The 18,106-nt window shown below is 42.3% G+C and overlaps 1 protein-coding gene across 1 annotated transcript in view; it reads right to left on the minus strand.

Moving 5' to 3' along the window:
* The window catches only part of KMT2C (lysine methyltransferase 2C), a 193,626-nt gene extending 175,853 nt beyond the window's left edge, over nucleotides 1-17,773 (minus strand). Inside the window, 2 exon segments of the mRNA XM_039549549.1 lie at nucleotides 17,573-17,666; nucleotides 17,669-17,773. Of these exon segments, the coding sequence (XP_039405483.1) occupies nucleotides 17,573-17,666; nucleotides 17,669-17,747 (173 nt within the window). The 5' untranslated portion in view covers nucleotides 17,748-17,773.
* Between the last annotated feature and the right edge of the window lie 333 nt (nucleotides 17,774-18,106).

Here is an 18,106-nt window from a genome sequence, read left to right on the forward strand (position 1 = left end):
CCGGAGGCTCCCCCGGCCCGGCCCCCGCCCCGCGCCCCCGCAGGGGCCCGCACGTCCCGGCCGGCGAGCCCGGGGGCGAACCCGGGCACCGAGCGCGGGAGCGCCCGGCCGCTCCCCCCCCGCCCCTGTCCGGGAGCACCCTCCGAGCGCGGCGGGCGGCAGCGCTCCCGCTCCCTTCCCCCACGCCCGCACTTTTCCATTTAACAAAGCGGCGTAACCAAAAGTTACGTTTCCATAGACGCCAGCCGCTTTCCTGGCGGCCCCTCCTCGGCTGCTGGGGCTGCTCTGGGAAAACCAGGGTTTCACCCGTGAAAGATGAACGTGGGACTTCGGGGATAGCTTTTTGCTTTTTTTTTTTTTTTTTTCCTCCTTTTCCCGCAGAATCACAGAACTGTTTGCGTTGGAGATCATCTGTTTCAACCCCCGGCCAAGGCAAGGTACCTGGAGCAGGTGACACAGGAACGCGTCCAGGTGGGTTTGGAATGTCTCCAGCGAGGGAGACTCCATGACCTCCCTGGGCATCCTGTTCCAGTGCTCTGCCACCCTCAATGTAAAGAAGTTCTTCCTCATGTTGAGGTGAAACTTCTTGAGGTGAAACTTCTTGGTGTTTAGTTTTGTGGTTTTAGTTAGTGTTTTATGTTTTGTTTTTTTTCCTCTCCCCCCCCCCCTTTTTCCAGGCTGCTCTACACTTACACAAAACAATCTGGAAGGGACAAGCTAAGAAAGCAAAGCTTGACAAATGTTGTCCATCTACAAATGGCTCTTTCCTAATCCTCCCAAATGCTCCCTGCCAATTTTATTCTCCTACAGAGAGAAAAACAAATCAAGAAAACATTACGCAAGTGTCTCTTCACTTGTATTGATAGATACTTGCAAACCAATGGGTCCTGCCAATTTGAGTGGTAACACAACTACCTTCAACTTTCCTTCACGCAAAAACCCCAAAGCAGCTGTTGGGTAATGCTTTGCTTCTATCAATCTCAAGTTTTCTTTAAATTTGTTTAAGTATCAGACATCTGCAAGACACAGGTTGACACGTTGACAACAATAATCTGACTTGTCTGCCAAACAAGTAAGACCATGCATTACCTCTATTTTCTCACTCATATTAATATTTTTCTTATAAAATTCTCTTCTGTCACACCAAGCTGCAGCTGGACATAGTTAATCTCAGGCACCATCTGTTGTGGACAAGTAAGTTCAGTATTGCCTTATGAGAACTGATTTGAGAAATTCTCAATAAATGCACCTAGGAACTCAAAGATACCATTTCACCTCTAAGACTGAACAAAAAACCCCCAAATTTCCACAGTGATTCACAGAGCAGGATCTACTCAGGTAGAAGGAGTGGACCAATGCTACCTCTCCTTCCATTTTCAATGGTAACATATTCTAGGTGCCCAGCCTACAGGAAAGGTTTTATCAAACCCATTCTGCAGAGATGAAGATAAAATTCTAAAAAGAAAGCACTCACATGAAAAAATCTCCAGGTGTTTACTCTGAAACAAGTAACTATTGTATAAGAGCCATTGTGCCATGTTAGTGCAGGTATGGACACATAAATATATTTGGCTACAAGGAGCTATCATGCTCTGGCTTATCAGCACATCTCTGTAACCACACGTATTAGTACACTCAGTCTGCTGCAATGAGAAGGTTAATATGTTACTCTAAACCTTAGCTGAGATGGTGAATGTCAGGGGTTTATTTTGCAGTAAGCGTTGGTTGCCTTGGTCCAGCCAACAAGTGGTGAATTGCAAAGCCCCTACTGAGACATTAATCACTTTGCCTATTCCCTTTCACACTCAAAGTCCTTCAGGTTCAGCCAGGACAAGCCTCTGTTGGACACCCATCTCTGCTGAGTTTAAACATTCTCCAATTATTCTGAGATAGACTAAAGTAAGCTCCTCTTCAACCAAACAGCAGACAAAGCTGTATATTTTCCAAACTGCATTAAATGAGTGTTTAGAGTCAGTCAGGTCAAACCAAGGCTGGAGCACCAAGTTTCCTGTGTGTCATCCATCCCATAACTGCCTGTTTTGATGAGCTCCCACTACAACCCTGGTGTGGTACCATCCCAGGTGATACCCCTGCAGCATGACTGACACTCCAATTCACAGGGTTGTTTGTGCTGCTTTACCTTTAAACCTGCAGGTATTTTCACATGTTAAAAACTTTAAGTTTCACCTAGCAGGTAATGGATCACCTGAGAAGTTTAAGTACGCTAGCACAAACAAGCCGTAATTTAATAACAGCTGGTTAAAACAATAATAATAAATTACTCTCAGTTCTTTTCCCTGCTGTTCATGTGACCCAAGATCCACGCTAACAGGTATGAAGCCATATTAGCTGGCCTTGTTCTTCCCCAGAGCTTTGAACATGGGGATGCATTTTCTCTCACATCAAAGGGTGAGATTTAGTTCTTCTACTGTAAAAGCACATTAATTGCCATAAAAATCTTAGGAAGGAGAAAGTGTAATTTTACTACAGCACAGTCAGATGTGGTCCAACACCAGTCATGTTGACTGATTACTACTTCTCCACACAAACTGCCCATAAATTGCATTCAGTGGGGTTATATGTTCAGCAGCAGTTCCAGTTGAAGCTAATCCCACCCCACACCTCTTCTTCCCAGCCTCGGAACTGTTCCCATTCAGCTGAACTTTGGATTGTGAACCAGACACACGGACCAAACCTGCTACAGGGCAGCCCAGCAAGAAGCAGCGGGGCTGGACACTGAGAAACGGCAAAGCAATTGTGTCTGCAGCAGGTCCCTGCCCCCATTCACACATCTCCACAAACGTGTGGCACCACAATGGCAAGGCAGGAAGTGTTTAATGCCAATGCTTCTGCCAAGAAAATGTACATGGGTAAAATGGAACCAGCCGTCTCTCCTCAGACTTTTTTTTTTTTTTTAATAAGCAACAGAAGTGATTTAATGATTAAGATAAAAACTTATGTCTATACATATGGTGGACTGTTTTCTTCCAAGCTCAAATTGATTAACTCAAGGATGCCACTCTTGAGTTAATCAAGACACACTGAGCAAAGCACGCCCTATCTGTTTGTGATAGGCCCTATTTACAATTCCTAACTTTGGGAGAATGTTTCTTCACAGCAACCACGAGAAATTCAGAAATAGGCAAGTCACCAATTCCAGTAGATTCCTATCAAAATTTCAGATGGAACACATATACAAATAAGAGACATGGGCTTCTCAACAGAAGTATTACTTGGTTACTCTTAACTAGGCCATACATCTGATTTGTTACTTCACAGATTTTTAAAATACACAAAGATGGATATATTAAGAAACTCAAAAATATATTTGTCTTTCTTTAACATTTTCCTTAACTCCTGCCGACCTGCTATTTCCAAAATATTCTATGGGTTTCTAAAAATATTACAGTTGTAACAACTTGAGATTAAGCACTAGGTACTGAGCTACAAAAGGACAACAAGCACAAAAGGAAATGCAAATATTTCTCCTTAGCCTGGCAATTCCACTGAAATGTAAAAGCATTTTACCTTCTAGCATCCCTTTATGCTTCCATGCTACATAGCAACTCAAACCACCCTCTTCTGTGAATAATTTCTCTGTAAATTCCAATTTCCATGCCAAAGGACAAAACAGAGGACGACTGACTTCTTTTTTTACTGCATTTGAAGGGGTTTGGAAGTTCTTAGTTTCTAACCTGTACTACAACATTCTCTAGAGATAGACTCCATTTCTAAAAGTAAAAAAAAAAAAAAAAAAAAAAAGGTTCCAAACCGGTTCCAAACAGTCTATTTCCTCTCCCCTGCTCTCTATTCTTGTGAGCATGAACCAGATCATATCTAGACCCAAAGACAGGTTGGCAGCATGTAACACAGCCAAGAAACATATTCTGTGTATTAACTGCATACCCACATTAACATACTGTGATAAATTTGATTTAAAGCCGTTACATCTAAGATGTCATATCTAGCAAGCTTGCTTTTAGAAACAGAATTGGAACAGCAACGTAAGTCAGGTAATTGAAATAGCTTCCTATAAAGAAAGCATCACATTCTGTCTCTTCTCATGGTTTTGACTGGCAAGGTTTGGCAAATATAACTGAAAAGGCTCAAGGCATTTTTTTGTCCCTGACATCTTTCCATGCTTCAGCCAAAGGCTACCATCCCTTTGGCAGAGATGGCAGAATGGGTCACTCCAGTGCAAAGCCTACCATTACGCTTGACTGACTGATGGGTGTCAATTTGAGGCAGAAGCCCTTTACAAGCTGGAGTGTCCCCTTTTTCCTTTATGGCTGGTATCTACCTGCAGAGCATCAGCACAGAACTCACAAGGGAGCTTGAGCTCACAAGGTGTCATCAGTGTCCAGTGCTGCATGGCAAGTGGTGATACCAGTGGAGAGGCATGGGCTGGATCAGGTTAAAAAGTATTTCAAGACCAAAATATTTGAAAGAAAAAATAAAGGTCTTTGAACCTTGCATTACCGCTGGAAATCAGGTTTCCTCACTCACTCCTTCACTAATTCACCTGGCATTGAAGCAGTCCAGCACGTGGTGCTTTCTTACAGAAACAATGCATGGGAGACAGAGTCTCGTGCCCCGTGTCTGTTTTACACTGCTGCTGAGTGCTGCTAGGGGTAAACTCTGTCACAGAACTTCAATGATCATGTAGTACCCCTTAGAACCACAGAATGGTTTGGGCTGGAGGGACCTTAATCACCCACTTCCAACCTCCCTGCCATGGGCAGGGACACCTTCCAATAGACCAGGCTGCTCCAAGTCCCGTCCAGCCTGGCCAGGAACACTTCCAGGGATGGGGAAGCCACAGCTTTTCTGGGCAAACTGTTCCATTGCCTCACTGCCCTCTCAGTAAAGAATTTGTTTCTAATATCTAATAAAAATCTGCCTTCTGTCAGTTTGAAGCCATTCCCTCTTGTCCTGTCACTAGAGTTTACTGATGAAAATTTTCTTTATGACAAAAAAAAAAAAAAAAAAAAAAGGAGATGAGCAAATAAATACAGAGAGGAATAAAAACCAATATAGATGAAAAGACCACAAGTTCAAAAGAAGATGCAAGAGGAGAAGAGGCAGAAAACAGAAATACCTAAACACTCCCAGGCCATCAGAAAATGACTCATTGCTAGTGACATGCATTGTTAACTGCTAGCACAAGCAGGACAAAACTGTTTTCAACAGTTTTGAAATCCAATGACGAATACAAATTCTGACATATTTGCTTTAAATTAATCAAATCCAATGAGAATACAAAATCTGACATATTTGCTTTAAAGTAATCAAAATAGCCCTACCCTTTTCTAGCAGATAAACTTTTAAATGTACTTTTTAAAAAGCAAATCTGGAATGCCAGGTGACACCATTTCTGAAAAAAACAATCCCAATGGGGTAAGGAAGCAATAATTTATTTAGTGTATGTGGAATCACACAGATTAACAGATAAAGCAAGTATAAGGTCACAAAGGAAGTAAGAAACACAGACAATGAAACAAAGAGATTGAGTAAACTATTTCCCTTCCATAAACAATACAGGAAAACACCATCTAGGAAATAAAAGTATTTACACATCATTCACTGTGTAAAAGCAATGGGTACAACATATGGACATCACCATCAGAAGGGATGCTCATGGAATAGGATCACACAGTTACTCAGGTTGAAAAAGACCTCAAAGGTCAGCCAGTCCAACCTCCTAATCAAAGCAGGTCAGAATCGGTTCCCAAAATGGTTTACAAATATTTTGAAGTTCAATTTGTTGTTTACATAGCTGTGTAATTACACACAGTGCTGAAATCTTATGGGGGGGACCCTATTTGAAATAACTTATGCCAAATACAGACAACAGAGATCAGGGCATAACGGTGATATTCGGATAGCCTAAATCATACCTAAACACCTTTGTTTCGTATTTCCTATTAGACTGCCCCTGCTCAGACCCCAGTCTATCTGAATTGCATTTCAGAGATAACTACTTCATTCTTCTAAGCATAAAGACCTTGGCAGAATTTAAAGACACTTCTTCCTTTCATTTGTAAGCTCCTTTAGAATAGTAAAATAAATATAATTAGTCCTTTAAAGTTTTGAAAGAAAACAATTTAGACAGAAACGAGACCATTACAGTGCTCCTAAAAAAAAGAAACCTAGGTGGCATGACTACAGGAGCTAGAATTCAGCCTCTGCCCTGTCCCCAAGGCCCATTACTAATAGCTGTTACGGAATATGCTCCCACACCACATGACGTGGTCACATCCATGCAGATGTAAATTCCCCAGGTTCAGTTCAGGCTACCTACTAGGGGACAAAAAGGAAAAAAAAGAAAAATAAGAGGAAAAAACCCCAGAAAAACTCAACAACTTGATCAAACAACATTTATAGTCTTTAGATAAAAGCCAGCTAACAAACATCTATCACAATACTTTTCCAAATTCTAGCCACATGAGGCAAACAGTGCATCTGAGAAGATGCAGAATAGCTGAGAGCCCAAGCTTCAACTCAACAAGTTTAAACATGTCCAAGACAATTATGACTTCACTTTTTCTAAATGTGAGCATGTTAACTAAGTATAGACAAGAAACTCTCATTGGTATAAAAAGCCTTTAAAATAATATGGCCAAGTTAACAATGTAAAAATAGGTTATTTTTTGTCTATCAAGACAGTCTAAAGCAAGTAAAATGAAGAGACACATGAATTTAAAAAAAAAAAAAGTAAACCAAAAATATTCTTAAATAAATATTTATTTACATTATCAGTAATTTAAAACCCCCACTGACAGCATCTGGTTAACAAGCCTTGAGATCTAGATTTTCTGCTTGTCCATAAAGTAGGTTCACAACCAACAGTGCTTTCTCTGTTCTGCTCTACCAATGTATCCTTGTCTGAGAAGACCACATAAAGAGCACATGAAATGTGAGTTTAACAAGCTTTTATATTTATTCTTTACCAACTAATACATTTGAAATTAATGTATTTCCAAGCTGTTCACAGCACACCACAAGACAAAGAACACTCTCCCATTCCATTAAAGAAAGAGAGAACAGCATAGCCAGACAAGAGCCAGCCCTTAGTGCCGCATGAAAGAACTCAGAAATTATTTCTTTAAATAATTTTGCTTACAGACCATTTATTTCTTGAGTTACCCTCCCATTTTTGGGCCCAGTTGTCTCCTAAAGCATTTCTGGAAGACACAGGTAGAAATATAAATTAGAATTCCTGCTGAATGTGTTTTGCACTTTGCTTTGTATGACTCTCTACCAAGATGCCTGATGCAAGGTTAATTACTCAAAACATGAACCAGGAAACATTGTGTGTCAGAAGCCTGAAGTAGCACTGAAAGCCAGCATTTCCCAGAGCCTCATGGCTTGTACATCCCATCTCCTCTGCTCCCTCTAGAGCAATTCTGCTGTGAGCTATTCCTCCTAAACTTACATCCCTGTGGGTTAGAGAACATTAACTGTGGCACACTGTTTGCCCAGGAGGCTGGAAGTGAAACTGATGAGAATTCCATCAGTTTGATTGAATTCCTCCTTAAAAGAAAACCAAACACACAACAAAACCACCAGTTCTAGTCGTACCAGCACATTCAATGTAGTTGGTGATGCTGGCCTTGAGGCCGACGAGCACCGGACAGCCTCCATCCATGCTATCTAATTCCCAAACTCCCCCACAAAGCAGCCACATGCAAACTATGCTGGGAACAGCATGTGGACCACACAAAACCTTGGGCCAGCCTTGAGAACTGTTTGGCAGAGTGGTCAGAACTGTATGAGCAACCACTGGAACCATCTGGCAGTAGGGACAACACTGGGGACAACGGTGTCCAGCAACTCCAAACACTCCCTGCTGGGTTTTCACAACCACAGACAAGAAGCTGAATGCCAGAACACTACTGCTGGCTACAGCCATGCCCTCATCCATACAAAACACAAGCACAGCCACAAATTAGCCCCACTTGGAAATGGTAAAATTTAAGGAAACTGAAATGATCAGCTCTTTTTATTTTTATTTCAAAATTCCCTTTTACAAGCTTTTCCTCACAATGAAAAGCATTTGTTCTGTTTCTAAGTTCTAGTCTCATGCAGTCCAGTGGGCCATGGTAAGAAAAAAATAGTCACTTGCTTTTATTACAAGGAAGGGAAAAAAAACAAGAGAAGGAAAAAAGCTGGAGTAGAAACAAACACATAAGGAACAGAGAATGGGAACTAGGGAATAAGGAACTGAGAAGGCTAGGAGAGAAAAATCTAACAAAGCTGATGAGTCTTTGGAATCAGCTAACAGAAGCTTTCAGAGCACGTATCTTAGAGGGTAAGAGGAGGCCTTCATCATCCATACGTCTAATAGAAAACCAAAATATCAGAACAAACAGCCCAACATGTTTGTGAAAACGCTGAGGACAACTGTTTCACAAAGTTGAGGGTGCCAGAAGAGCAGTTACTTCACACTTCACTCTATTAGGGCAGGCTCCATTTTAAACATCTCAATGTGTACAGTGATTTGGCTGGAAGTGGTAACGAGAAGCACTCGCTGTGCCAAGGAAGGGGGAAAGCGAGAGCAGTAGAGAGAGGAGAGCAAATTTTTATCTTCAATTAACTGAAATAAGAAAAGCAAATTTCAACCAACTCTTTGAACTTGTTGCTAGAATCTCTTGAGACTGAAATTTAAAGAAGGACTGGCAGTTATTGTACTGGAATATGCACAAAGTATTGCAAAGCAGGGGAGAGATAGGAAACGTACATGAACAATACTGGCTACATCAAAAGCAGCCAGTAATAAGGGCCTGAAACAAGAAAGAATCATATTAGGAATGGAAACAAGGGCATTTTAATGAATATAAAGGAACAGCATAAACTGTCAGGGATAAAAATCAGAAGAGATAAAAGCACAGCATGCAGTATTACCACGGTGCAGTATAAAAGGCAAACAAAGTTTCAGAAATATTTTAGAAGTAAGAAGAAAAACACAAAAGTCTGTACAAACAGTGTTTAGAAAGAACAAATGGATAACAAAACAGACTCAAATGCCATTTTCTGTATTTCAGCCTTCATAAAACAGATTTATTGTAGCCAATACTAAAAACTGATTTTGTTACTAGACTAAATAATCAGAGAAATTCGAGTTAGCAGGACTGGAAGAATTTCACACAATGCTTAAGGAAGGGAAAGAAGTAATCTCTAAACTATGAGCAACCATCTTCCCTAATACAGTCCTGTTGAAAGTGCCCTACATCCAACACATGGCTGAAGCAAGGGGCTACAAATATTTTTAAAGACGACATCTTAACAAAAATCCTTCTGATAAATTGAAAAGTGGCTCATATCAACCAAGTGAAACTTAATAAAGACTAGCAATCTTTTGAAGAATAAATCAATTAAATCAATATTACGTTGCTATAGAGGTTAATCTGGTTCCGTGCAGAACAAAGGAAACAATCACCTAATAAATAAAAGTTTTGTATAAAAATTGTTCTCCATTTCAGCTGTGGAATCTTAGCTGTGAGTAATACAAGACAAAACTGGCTTAATCAGCAGTAAAGAGTATTTATTTTATACGGTACAAAATTAGTTACTGAAACCAATTGCCTAGAGATACAGGAGAATTGCATTCACTAAATACTGCAAAAACAAGTCAGAGAAACATTTGTCAGAAATGGAACAGATACACGACACACAGAAGGATGAGCAAGATCACCCTGAAGTCTTTTTTGACCATACAGTTCCATTTATCTCTGGTGATTTCAGGAAAACTAAATATTCCTTTCATTTAAAAGAATTTCATTGTGCTTCTGAACTCCACACTTCAAGAAAAAGAACTCTGAATAATTCACTCTGGGTTTATGAAACGGCTTACTAATAAATCTCCCAAATTTTAAGAGAGAATTACTCCTCTCTTTATTAATAACAATACGGAGCCATCCTATCCTGTTCTGTTGAGCCCTAAGAACACTGCAGACAGTCCTCACTGCCAGACAAAGACAGGAGGGGACGACACCATTATTGGAACATCCTGGTACCAGGAACACTGGGATGTTCCAGAAGTCATTCTGTATTAGCTAAGGCTTCCAGACAGTTCTCACAGTCACCTCAGATGTCAGTAAATGTTTAGTGGCAGAGACTGCACATTTGGACCACATCTTCACTACCAAAAATCCCTTTTATCTTATCGTGCCATACAAGTGACTCAACTGCACATGCTCCAAGAAATATAAATACATAATAGGCAAAGTAAAAAAACTGTTAAATTTTCCTAAAGCTGATTTTTTTTTCCTGAGAGCCTAATTAAAACTAGTTTTGGCAAGACTTTATTTTCAGTAATAAGGCAGTAGAAAAGAAAAAGACTTCTTTTTTTTCCCGTCCCCCTACCCAATGCCAAAAGTCTGGGCCGAAGCATCCTAGTTTGATAGTGCTTCCAGCAGTTTCTTCAAGAAAAGCAATTAGAATGTTGATAAATACAGCACTGAAAATTAGTAATTATAAATTTATATTGGAATGGCTGGCAGTAGGATTGGGTACATGTGTGACTTAGTAAAAATACTTCCCAAAAAAATGTGAAAGGCAAAAATATTCTGAAAGAAGCAAGATCTCATGTGATTTTATTATATTGCCTATATATTGATATACTTATAGGAAAGAGCTTCCAGAATACCAGAAACTATTGTTAACATAAAACATTTACTTGCATTGTTATCTGAGGGTACTTTAAATACTCAATTTAAGAATGATTCCCAGGATCAAAGTGAGAACTGAATTTCCTTATTTAATCAATCCCGATGTCTGAGGCAAGGAAGATGAGAACAACTCTTCTATCTATAAGCTCTGAAGAACCCTCTCGACATCATTATTTCTTTTTAAACAAACAATGAACCAGCATTATGTGGCCATAGGCTGTAAAAATCACAATCTCCTGAATTTACTCCTGTATTGGAAAACTCAAAGGAGTCAGCCTGAAAACCAAAGCCCCTCAAATTTCAGAGAGCCAAGGCTGTACCTTTGCAGACAGCGCTTCAGGCTGGTGGTGCTGCCAAGAGCCACAGCTCTGCCTCCCTCCCTGCCTGGCCCTTGCTCTGGCCTCCTTCGTGCTATCACAAACACGTTTCTTTGCCAGGTTAGTTCTACCCCAGCTCAGTTTCCCAGCGCAGCTCACCAAGTGCCTGGGTCAGCACAGGGGAGAGAACAAACAGCTGGTAGCAGAGGGAGGGCAGGGCTGCTGCTCCTTCTCGCTGCCAGCACCAGCTTAAGATTTATGGTGTTTGGGGAAAATAACCACCTGATGCACTCCATACACTCACTGCCTGTGTTTCTTTAAGTAATATATATTCGAGGTTTTAAGGGCTTTCCTGCTTCACCTTACTCACTTTCAAATGCACCAATGCTGTTAGAAGAACTTGGCGTAGCTCTTGAAACAAGCGCCCAAACTTATTTTGACTAACAGAGGAATGGCATGAACAGCAAAGTCTAGTGCCATCCTTCCAGTGAAAAAAAAACCAAACCAAACCAAAAAAAATGCAGAATTCAATACAAGTTACTAGCAAAAAAAACTTGCTGTAGTAGAATCTTGCTTCTCTGTATTTACGCAAACTATATGAACATGCAGATTGCATGACCTGGTGATCAAATATATTAAATATTGAAAGGAGAAAAGCTTTCAATATTTCCTGAATTTGTCAGTCACTTTATTATTTAGCATTTTAGTGTACCTGTGACAGCATTTCTCAAAAAGTTAATTTCATAGCATTAGTGTGTAATAACATAAGGGATCAATCATTAGTGGTGGATCAGGAAATTCTGTTTTCCATAGTAATAGACAACCCTGCTACCCCTCCAATACTGCTGTGCTGCAAGGAGCTTGAAAACAACTCCAGCCTGAGAAAGACAGAGTTCACCTATTCTCAGCAAGCCAACTGCCTTGGAAAGCCATCTCTCAGCCGAAATGATGACAAAGAATAGAAATGTCCATTTCCAATTACTTATCTTTTGAAAGAACAATGACAAGAAGTTAGTAGGAGTTGAACATGCTAACAAGAAAAAAAAAAATCCACAAGCAAAGCCAAGAAAATGGAACTGTTTTATTGTTTTAAGCTGGGAAAAGTCTCCTGTGTCATTGCATACAGGATAAAGAGATGTCTGGTGTGTAGATGGCTCAGACTAGCAACCAAGAGACTGGGCAAGACACACCTTGTGACCAATCTGCTGAGATTTCACAGACTGCCATCATACTTCATCTGTCACGATACTGTGACAGCTCTTGGAGGTCCCCTCATGACAAGTGCTACAGAAGTTCAGTGGATCATTAAATACAAACGTAAAGAAACTAACAACTGAAATGTCAAAAAAAAGTCTCAAAGAGCCCTTCACAGCAAGTGCAGTCTGTTTCAAATTGGGGAAACTGTGCATCTATTTCCAGCATTAAGCTTAACTTCACTCACCCATAGACACAAGTTAGGACACCACGTGAATCCATATTTTAACAGCATTGTGGCAAAACAACTCGATATACCCAATCCACTACACAAGTACTTATCAAGAACTGAAAATCTTAAGATTACTACAGATATCATTCACCTCCTGAGCACTGTGATCCAGGCTCCTATGCAAAAAATACATAAAGCAGTTGGGGAATTGCTTGGTAATGCAAATATAGTGGAGAAGTCACACAACATGAGCTGCTGAAGAAAATGGCACAAAGCTCAGCCCTGTTCTGCAAAGAGCCAACTTCAATCCTCACACCTCATCTCCTCTTCACTCTGTGTTCCACTATGTGCCTTCTGGCTTTTGGCCAAACAGTTTGATACACGTGGCTTGTACAGGCCAGTGTTTGTTTTAATACCTTAACCCTTTTCTGTGCAGTAGTTGTACAAAGCTCATCCATCAAACGACCTCAGTCTTGCCAGGTAGTGATGACCTTCCCTAACTGCGATCATGAATTTAGGAACATTTTTATTCTACAACACAACATACATCTTACATTTGCAAATGTTAAATTCTGAATTGAGAAAAGGGCAGGCAAGTAAAGACACAAGTTATCACACAGAAGGTGTGTGATGAACTAAAGAAACACAGCTGAGCTATAAAGCTTCATCCAACACATTAAGGTTCTTTTAAAATGAAAGTAGGTATCTTTAAATATTGGCCTACCTTAATGCAAATGCAACTAAAGTCACGATAAAAATTCTCCAATAATCATTTTCTGGCAAAAAATGCTATGCTTAAGGGTCCTCAAAACTATCTGCATGTGTGAAATCAATGGCCTTTGAAAACCTACTGCAGCTTACGCTGGACAAAGTAATAAAAAACTACTATGGAAATTAAAACACAGGTAATTAAAAATAAAAACACAAAACGTTTTCCACAATTCTGAAATCATTATCATATGCTGCTTTAAACTACACACATTTGCAAAAATAACTTGTAACATACATCAAGATCTGATGGATGCTGAAAATAAGGTTTTCTTTGTCTGAGCTCACTAGAGAGCTCAGACACTGATCTACAAAGGGTCACAATCCATGAAAGTTTTGCTACTAGATTTTGCTAAGAAGCTGCATCTGTTTGTACTGCTTATAACCTGCGAAGACTAAGAAAGCTCTAGTACTTAAAATTGATTACAAAAATGTTTACTTCACCTGTACAATACTATTGTGATACATTTTCATGAGTAACCAGCTGTTCATACAATGACAATATAGTTAAAACTCTTCCTCTAAAACTTCTTTTTGACCACATTCCTATTCTTCAGGTCCTTACCCTGGAACTTAAGGTATAACCAAGCGAGAGTTAAGTTCTCAAGATTTCTGGCCATACAGTGAGATGGCACCTAATTATTTCCATTTTTCCTCCACAATACCAGCAAGATTGCTTTTAACCATGCATCTGGAAAGCTTCTTTCTTCTCCATCATGTCCTAGCTTCACTAATGCAACTTTATTATTTTTTTCCAACTTCCATAAATTCAATCGGTCTACCTTTGAAGGCAGAAAGGGGACACTATAAAGTATTTTGCTTGTTCACTGCTTGGATTACAGTTCTGTGCATTCTTCCTGATGCACCATAGCATGAACAACCTACTTGCTCTCAATTTCAAGGCTCTGCATGGCCTTTTCTTGCTCCACCTCTTAAATTCGAATTGCTACTCTAAACAGATACACCCTTGTCAAAATGTAAGGAAGAAAATAGGAGTGTTGGCCTGGCAGTTCAAGAAGGAAACCAGCTACCTGTGAAAATCCTCAGGGTGACAACGCTACTCTGCTTTAACTACATCCTCCGAGTCGGATGCCTGTGAATCGCTGCCCAGTGCTGAGACAGCCAGGGTACTTGAACTTCTGCATGTCCTTTTGCTCACAGCATTCTCACAGCTCCCTTGTGCTTTCCCAATACACTTCTTACATTTACATGCTGTCTTATCTTTACATTTAAATTAAGAAATTGTTTGTGCAGGAGCAACCTTTGCTTATGCATTTGTACTGCATGTAGTATAATGGTGCCCTGGCCTCTAGGCACAACTACAATACAAATAATAAAAATGAACTGTTCACCTTAACTTTCCTGACAGTGCTGCCATGAAGCTACATCCTTCAAACAATGATAAAGGCCATTCTAGCACCACATTCTACCATCTGTACCTCTCTTCAGGTACTGATGACACTGATTCCCAGTTCTTCACCTACAGGAAGCCTCCACTGTTACCTGTACTTATCTGTGTCCACAGCACCACTGGAATTTTTACTGATAACCAGGTAAAATGCAGAATGAGATGTGGGCAAGCACTTTCCTGCTGAAGAACCCTCTGCTCCCTTAACATAAGCCTACTTCTGGGAAGAGTTGAGAATCCCTGGCATCTCACAGAAGCAGATTCAAGGCAGTTTTCCATCTGTCTGCTTAAACTCATCAAATTTGCTTAAAAACATGGCCTTCAAAGAAGGTAAAGTACCAACCTAGAGCACCCTCCAATATGGCACTGCTGTTTAATGGAGGAATCCATAGCTGAGGAATTATTCTGTTCTGGTTTTCCCAGTTTAATGCAGGGCTCTTCGTTTTATCATTACTTAGACTGCACTTAGACTGAACATTCAATGGAACATTTCCTACAATGGGATAAAGCAGTTGAATAATTTGACTGGCTAATAGTGATTTAGACATGTGATTACAGTACAGAAAATGGTCTGACATATGCTCTTTTATCTGGTTTACATGAGGCACATTAATCCAACTGGAAAGCACAGAAGTGAAAAGGAAGACAGGACCAAGCACTCTTAAGGAAAAAATAGAAAATAGTTTTAGTTGTCTTATTCTGTATTTGCTAGGTTAGGTGTAATCAGTATTTTCTAAATAGGAAAACTTACAAAATAAAACAGTTTTCTTCCCAAAATGGATGCAACTACAAACCACCAACCTATATCTATACTACGCAAGTTAGAAAATAACTATTTTTTTATAAAATCTTGGTTTCGGACGCATGTATGACTTATGTCATAATGCCTTTACCAAAAGTACAGGATTTCCACAAAGATGCAGCAGGACACTGAGCACCACACCAGCCAGGAACAATCAGAGTGTGAACAAAAAGAGTATTGACTCATTTTAATTTTTATCTCAGCTAATTTAACTTCCCACTTTTATACAAACACAGTCATGTCAACCTAAGTTCATATTTTTACAGGAATATTTTATTTCCTCCTAAACCTAGCCAACAACAATCCCATGACACCAAAAACCTAAGTGAAGGCAAGGAATTACTTCCTTAACACACACTTTTCCTCAAGAGTGCATACACAACCTCAAACTGGCCTAACAAGGTATGTCAATTTTCACACGTAACACTATTTAGGTTTTTTGTGCAGACTGATACATTTCAGTTGCATTTGCATTTTTCTTCAAAAAAAAATTCCTTTAAAATAAGACATTCAAAGGTTTCCCATGGAAGGTTTGGATTCTGTAAGTAGAAATAAAACCAAAGTATGTAAAACTAAGCACAAAGGAGATGAACCCAAGCACTTCACCGCGTGTACATGTTTGCCAACTACTTTCAACAACCGCTATATTAAAATTTCTATCAGGTAAATACATAAGATAATGAAAAGAGAGACCTGTAAACAATAGTTTCCCCAAAACCAGAGGTGGCATGAAAATCTTTGCAGGTAAACTTTCCTCAATGGCAACAACAACAAAAAAATTCATGTATCCCAAACTAATGATAATTCTGTCCTGGGATATTTACATATTTGTAAAAACAAACGCATATGGAAGATGCAAAGCTTTTGCCTGTATTTAGGTCCAGCCCAGCAGAATCCCTTGTCATGTTGTGGACTTCCACTGTGACCTTATGGTCGAGCTTGACCTTAAAGGTCTTTTCCAACCGAAATGATTCCGGCACGGAAATTGGCAGCGAGGTTTGGGGTGGGCGTTTAGGGAAGCGCCGGGACCTCGCCAGGACCAACACGGCAATGTCAAACTGAGCGCGTCCCCCAAAACAAAGGGAACAACCTCTGAACCCCGCGACTCGGACAGACCCCACAGCGCAGGAGCTGTTTCGGTCACCTCCTGACGTTCCTTCTCCAAACGTGCCGCCCAGCTTTGCCCTATTACCGCTGCCATCAGCTATGCCATGGCAAGCTCCATCCTACTCAAAAATAACCCGCGGGGAGCGCAGCCAGCGCGGCAGCGGCGCTTCCCGGGAAGCGGCCGCCGGGGCCTGCCGAGCACAGCCCGGCCCCGCACCCCAGGCACCCACAGCTCCCTCCGCGGGCAGCGCTGCCCGGCCCGGCGGGGTCCCCGCCCGGGGCTGCGGGGAGCGGGGCGGCCCCTCAGGAGCGGCCCGACGGGGCGGGGGGGCGGCGCTGGGGCGGCCGAGCGCCCGCGCCCCCGGCGGGGAGAGGCTGCGGCGAAGGGAAAGCTGCCAGCGCCTGGGAACGGGCTCCCCCCCACCATCCTCCGCCCCCTCCCTCCGTGTGTTTGTTGTGCTTCGGCACCGTCCCGCCGGCGCGTCCCTCCGTGCGGCGGCCGCTGACAGCTCCCCCCGCGCCGCCGAGAAACTCCTGCCTCAACTCTGCGTGTGCGCGGGGGTGCGGGGGTGTCCTCCCCGCCACCCGCCGAGAACCGTGTTTTCCTTCCCAAAAAGAGGAGGGGGGGTGGGGGCATAACAAGGGAAAGCGACGAGGAACTACCGTCAACGCACAGGGAGTACCCAGGCGACGCTGAAGGCAGCCGAGCGTCCTGGAAGGGAACGGACCCAAAAAGGAGAAGGGGGAAGGTGCAAAGGCAAGGGAAAAAGGAAGAAGAGGGTGAAGGGGGAAGAGCTACAGAGAAACTCCGAAGAAGGAGGAGAAGAAAGGAATAGGGATGGTGAAAGAAAAGTAGAAAAGGGAGAGCAGGCGGAGGAAGACAAAGGTGAAAAAGGAGGAGGAGGAGGGGAAAGTGCAAAGGGGAGAGGAGGAGAAGAAAGAAGGGCCCTTCTCAAAATGGCATTAGGCAGAGGGAGGGGGCGACGAGCAGCGAGTCTCCACTGACAGCTCTGCCTGCGCCTGGCCGCCTGCCCCGGCCCCTCTCTGCCTCGCACACACAAACGCTGAACTTACTTCTTTCTGGCTCTCTGGAAAGGGGAAGCGCCATCTTTGCGAGGCCGGCCCCTAGGTCTTTTGTCTGTGGCTGCTGCTGCTGCTGCTGGGGGGGAGCTCCAGGCTCGGGGGGCTGCTGCTGCTGCTGAGGCGGCTCCACCACCGCCACCACCAGACTCTTGTCCTCCGTTGACATCCTAGTCAGCAGGACGAGAGAGACACATGGATGATGATGATGAGGATGAAGATGAGGATGGTGATGGGGATCCCGATGCTCCTCCTGCTCCCGCGGTTCCTCTCCTCCTCACCTCCGCCTCCTCCACCTCCGCCTCGCATCGCTGGCCTCAGCCGCCGCCGACCAGCACAGGTAGCAGGGGGAGCAGCATGGGGAGAGCAGGAGGAGGAGGGGAGGGGGGGCGAAGAGAAAGCGCAGAGGAAGGAAGGAAGGGTCTCACACACAATAACACCCTCCCCGGGCTCGGCGGGGTCTGTCGGGGCTGGGGAGGTGAAGAGAGCGAGCGAGAGAGACGCGGCTGGTCCCGCCGCTGGGCGCCC

The sequence above is a fragment of the Corvus cornix genome, chromosome 2 (genome assembly GCF_000738735.6).
Source record: "Corvus cornix cornix isolate S_Up_H32 chromosome 2, ASM73873v5, whole genome shotgun sequence".
Taxonomy (NCBI): Eukaryota; Metazoa; Chordata; class Aves; order Passeriformes; family Corvidae; genus Corvus; species Corvus cornix.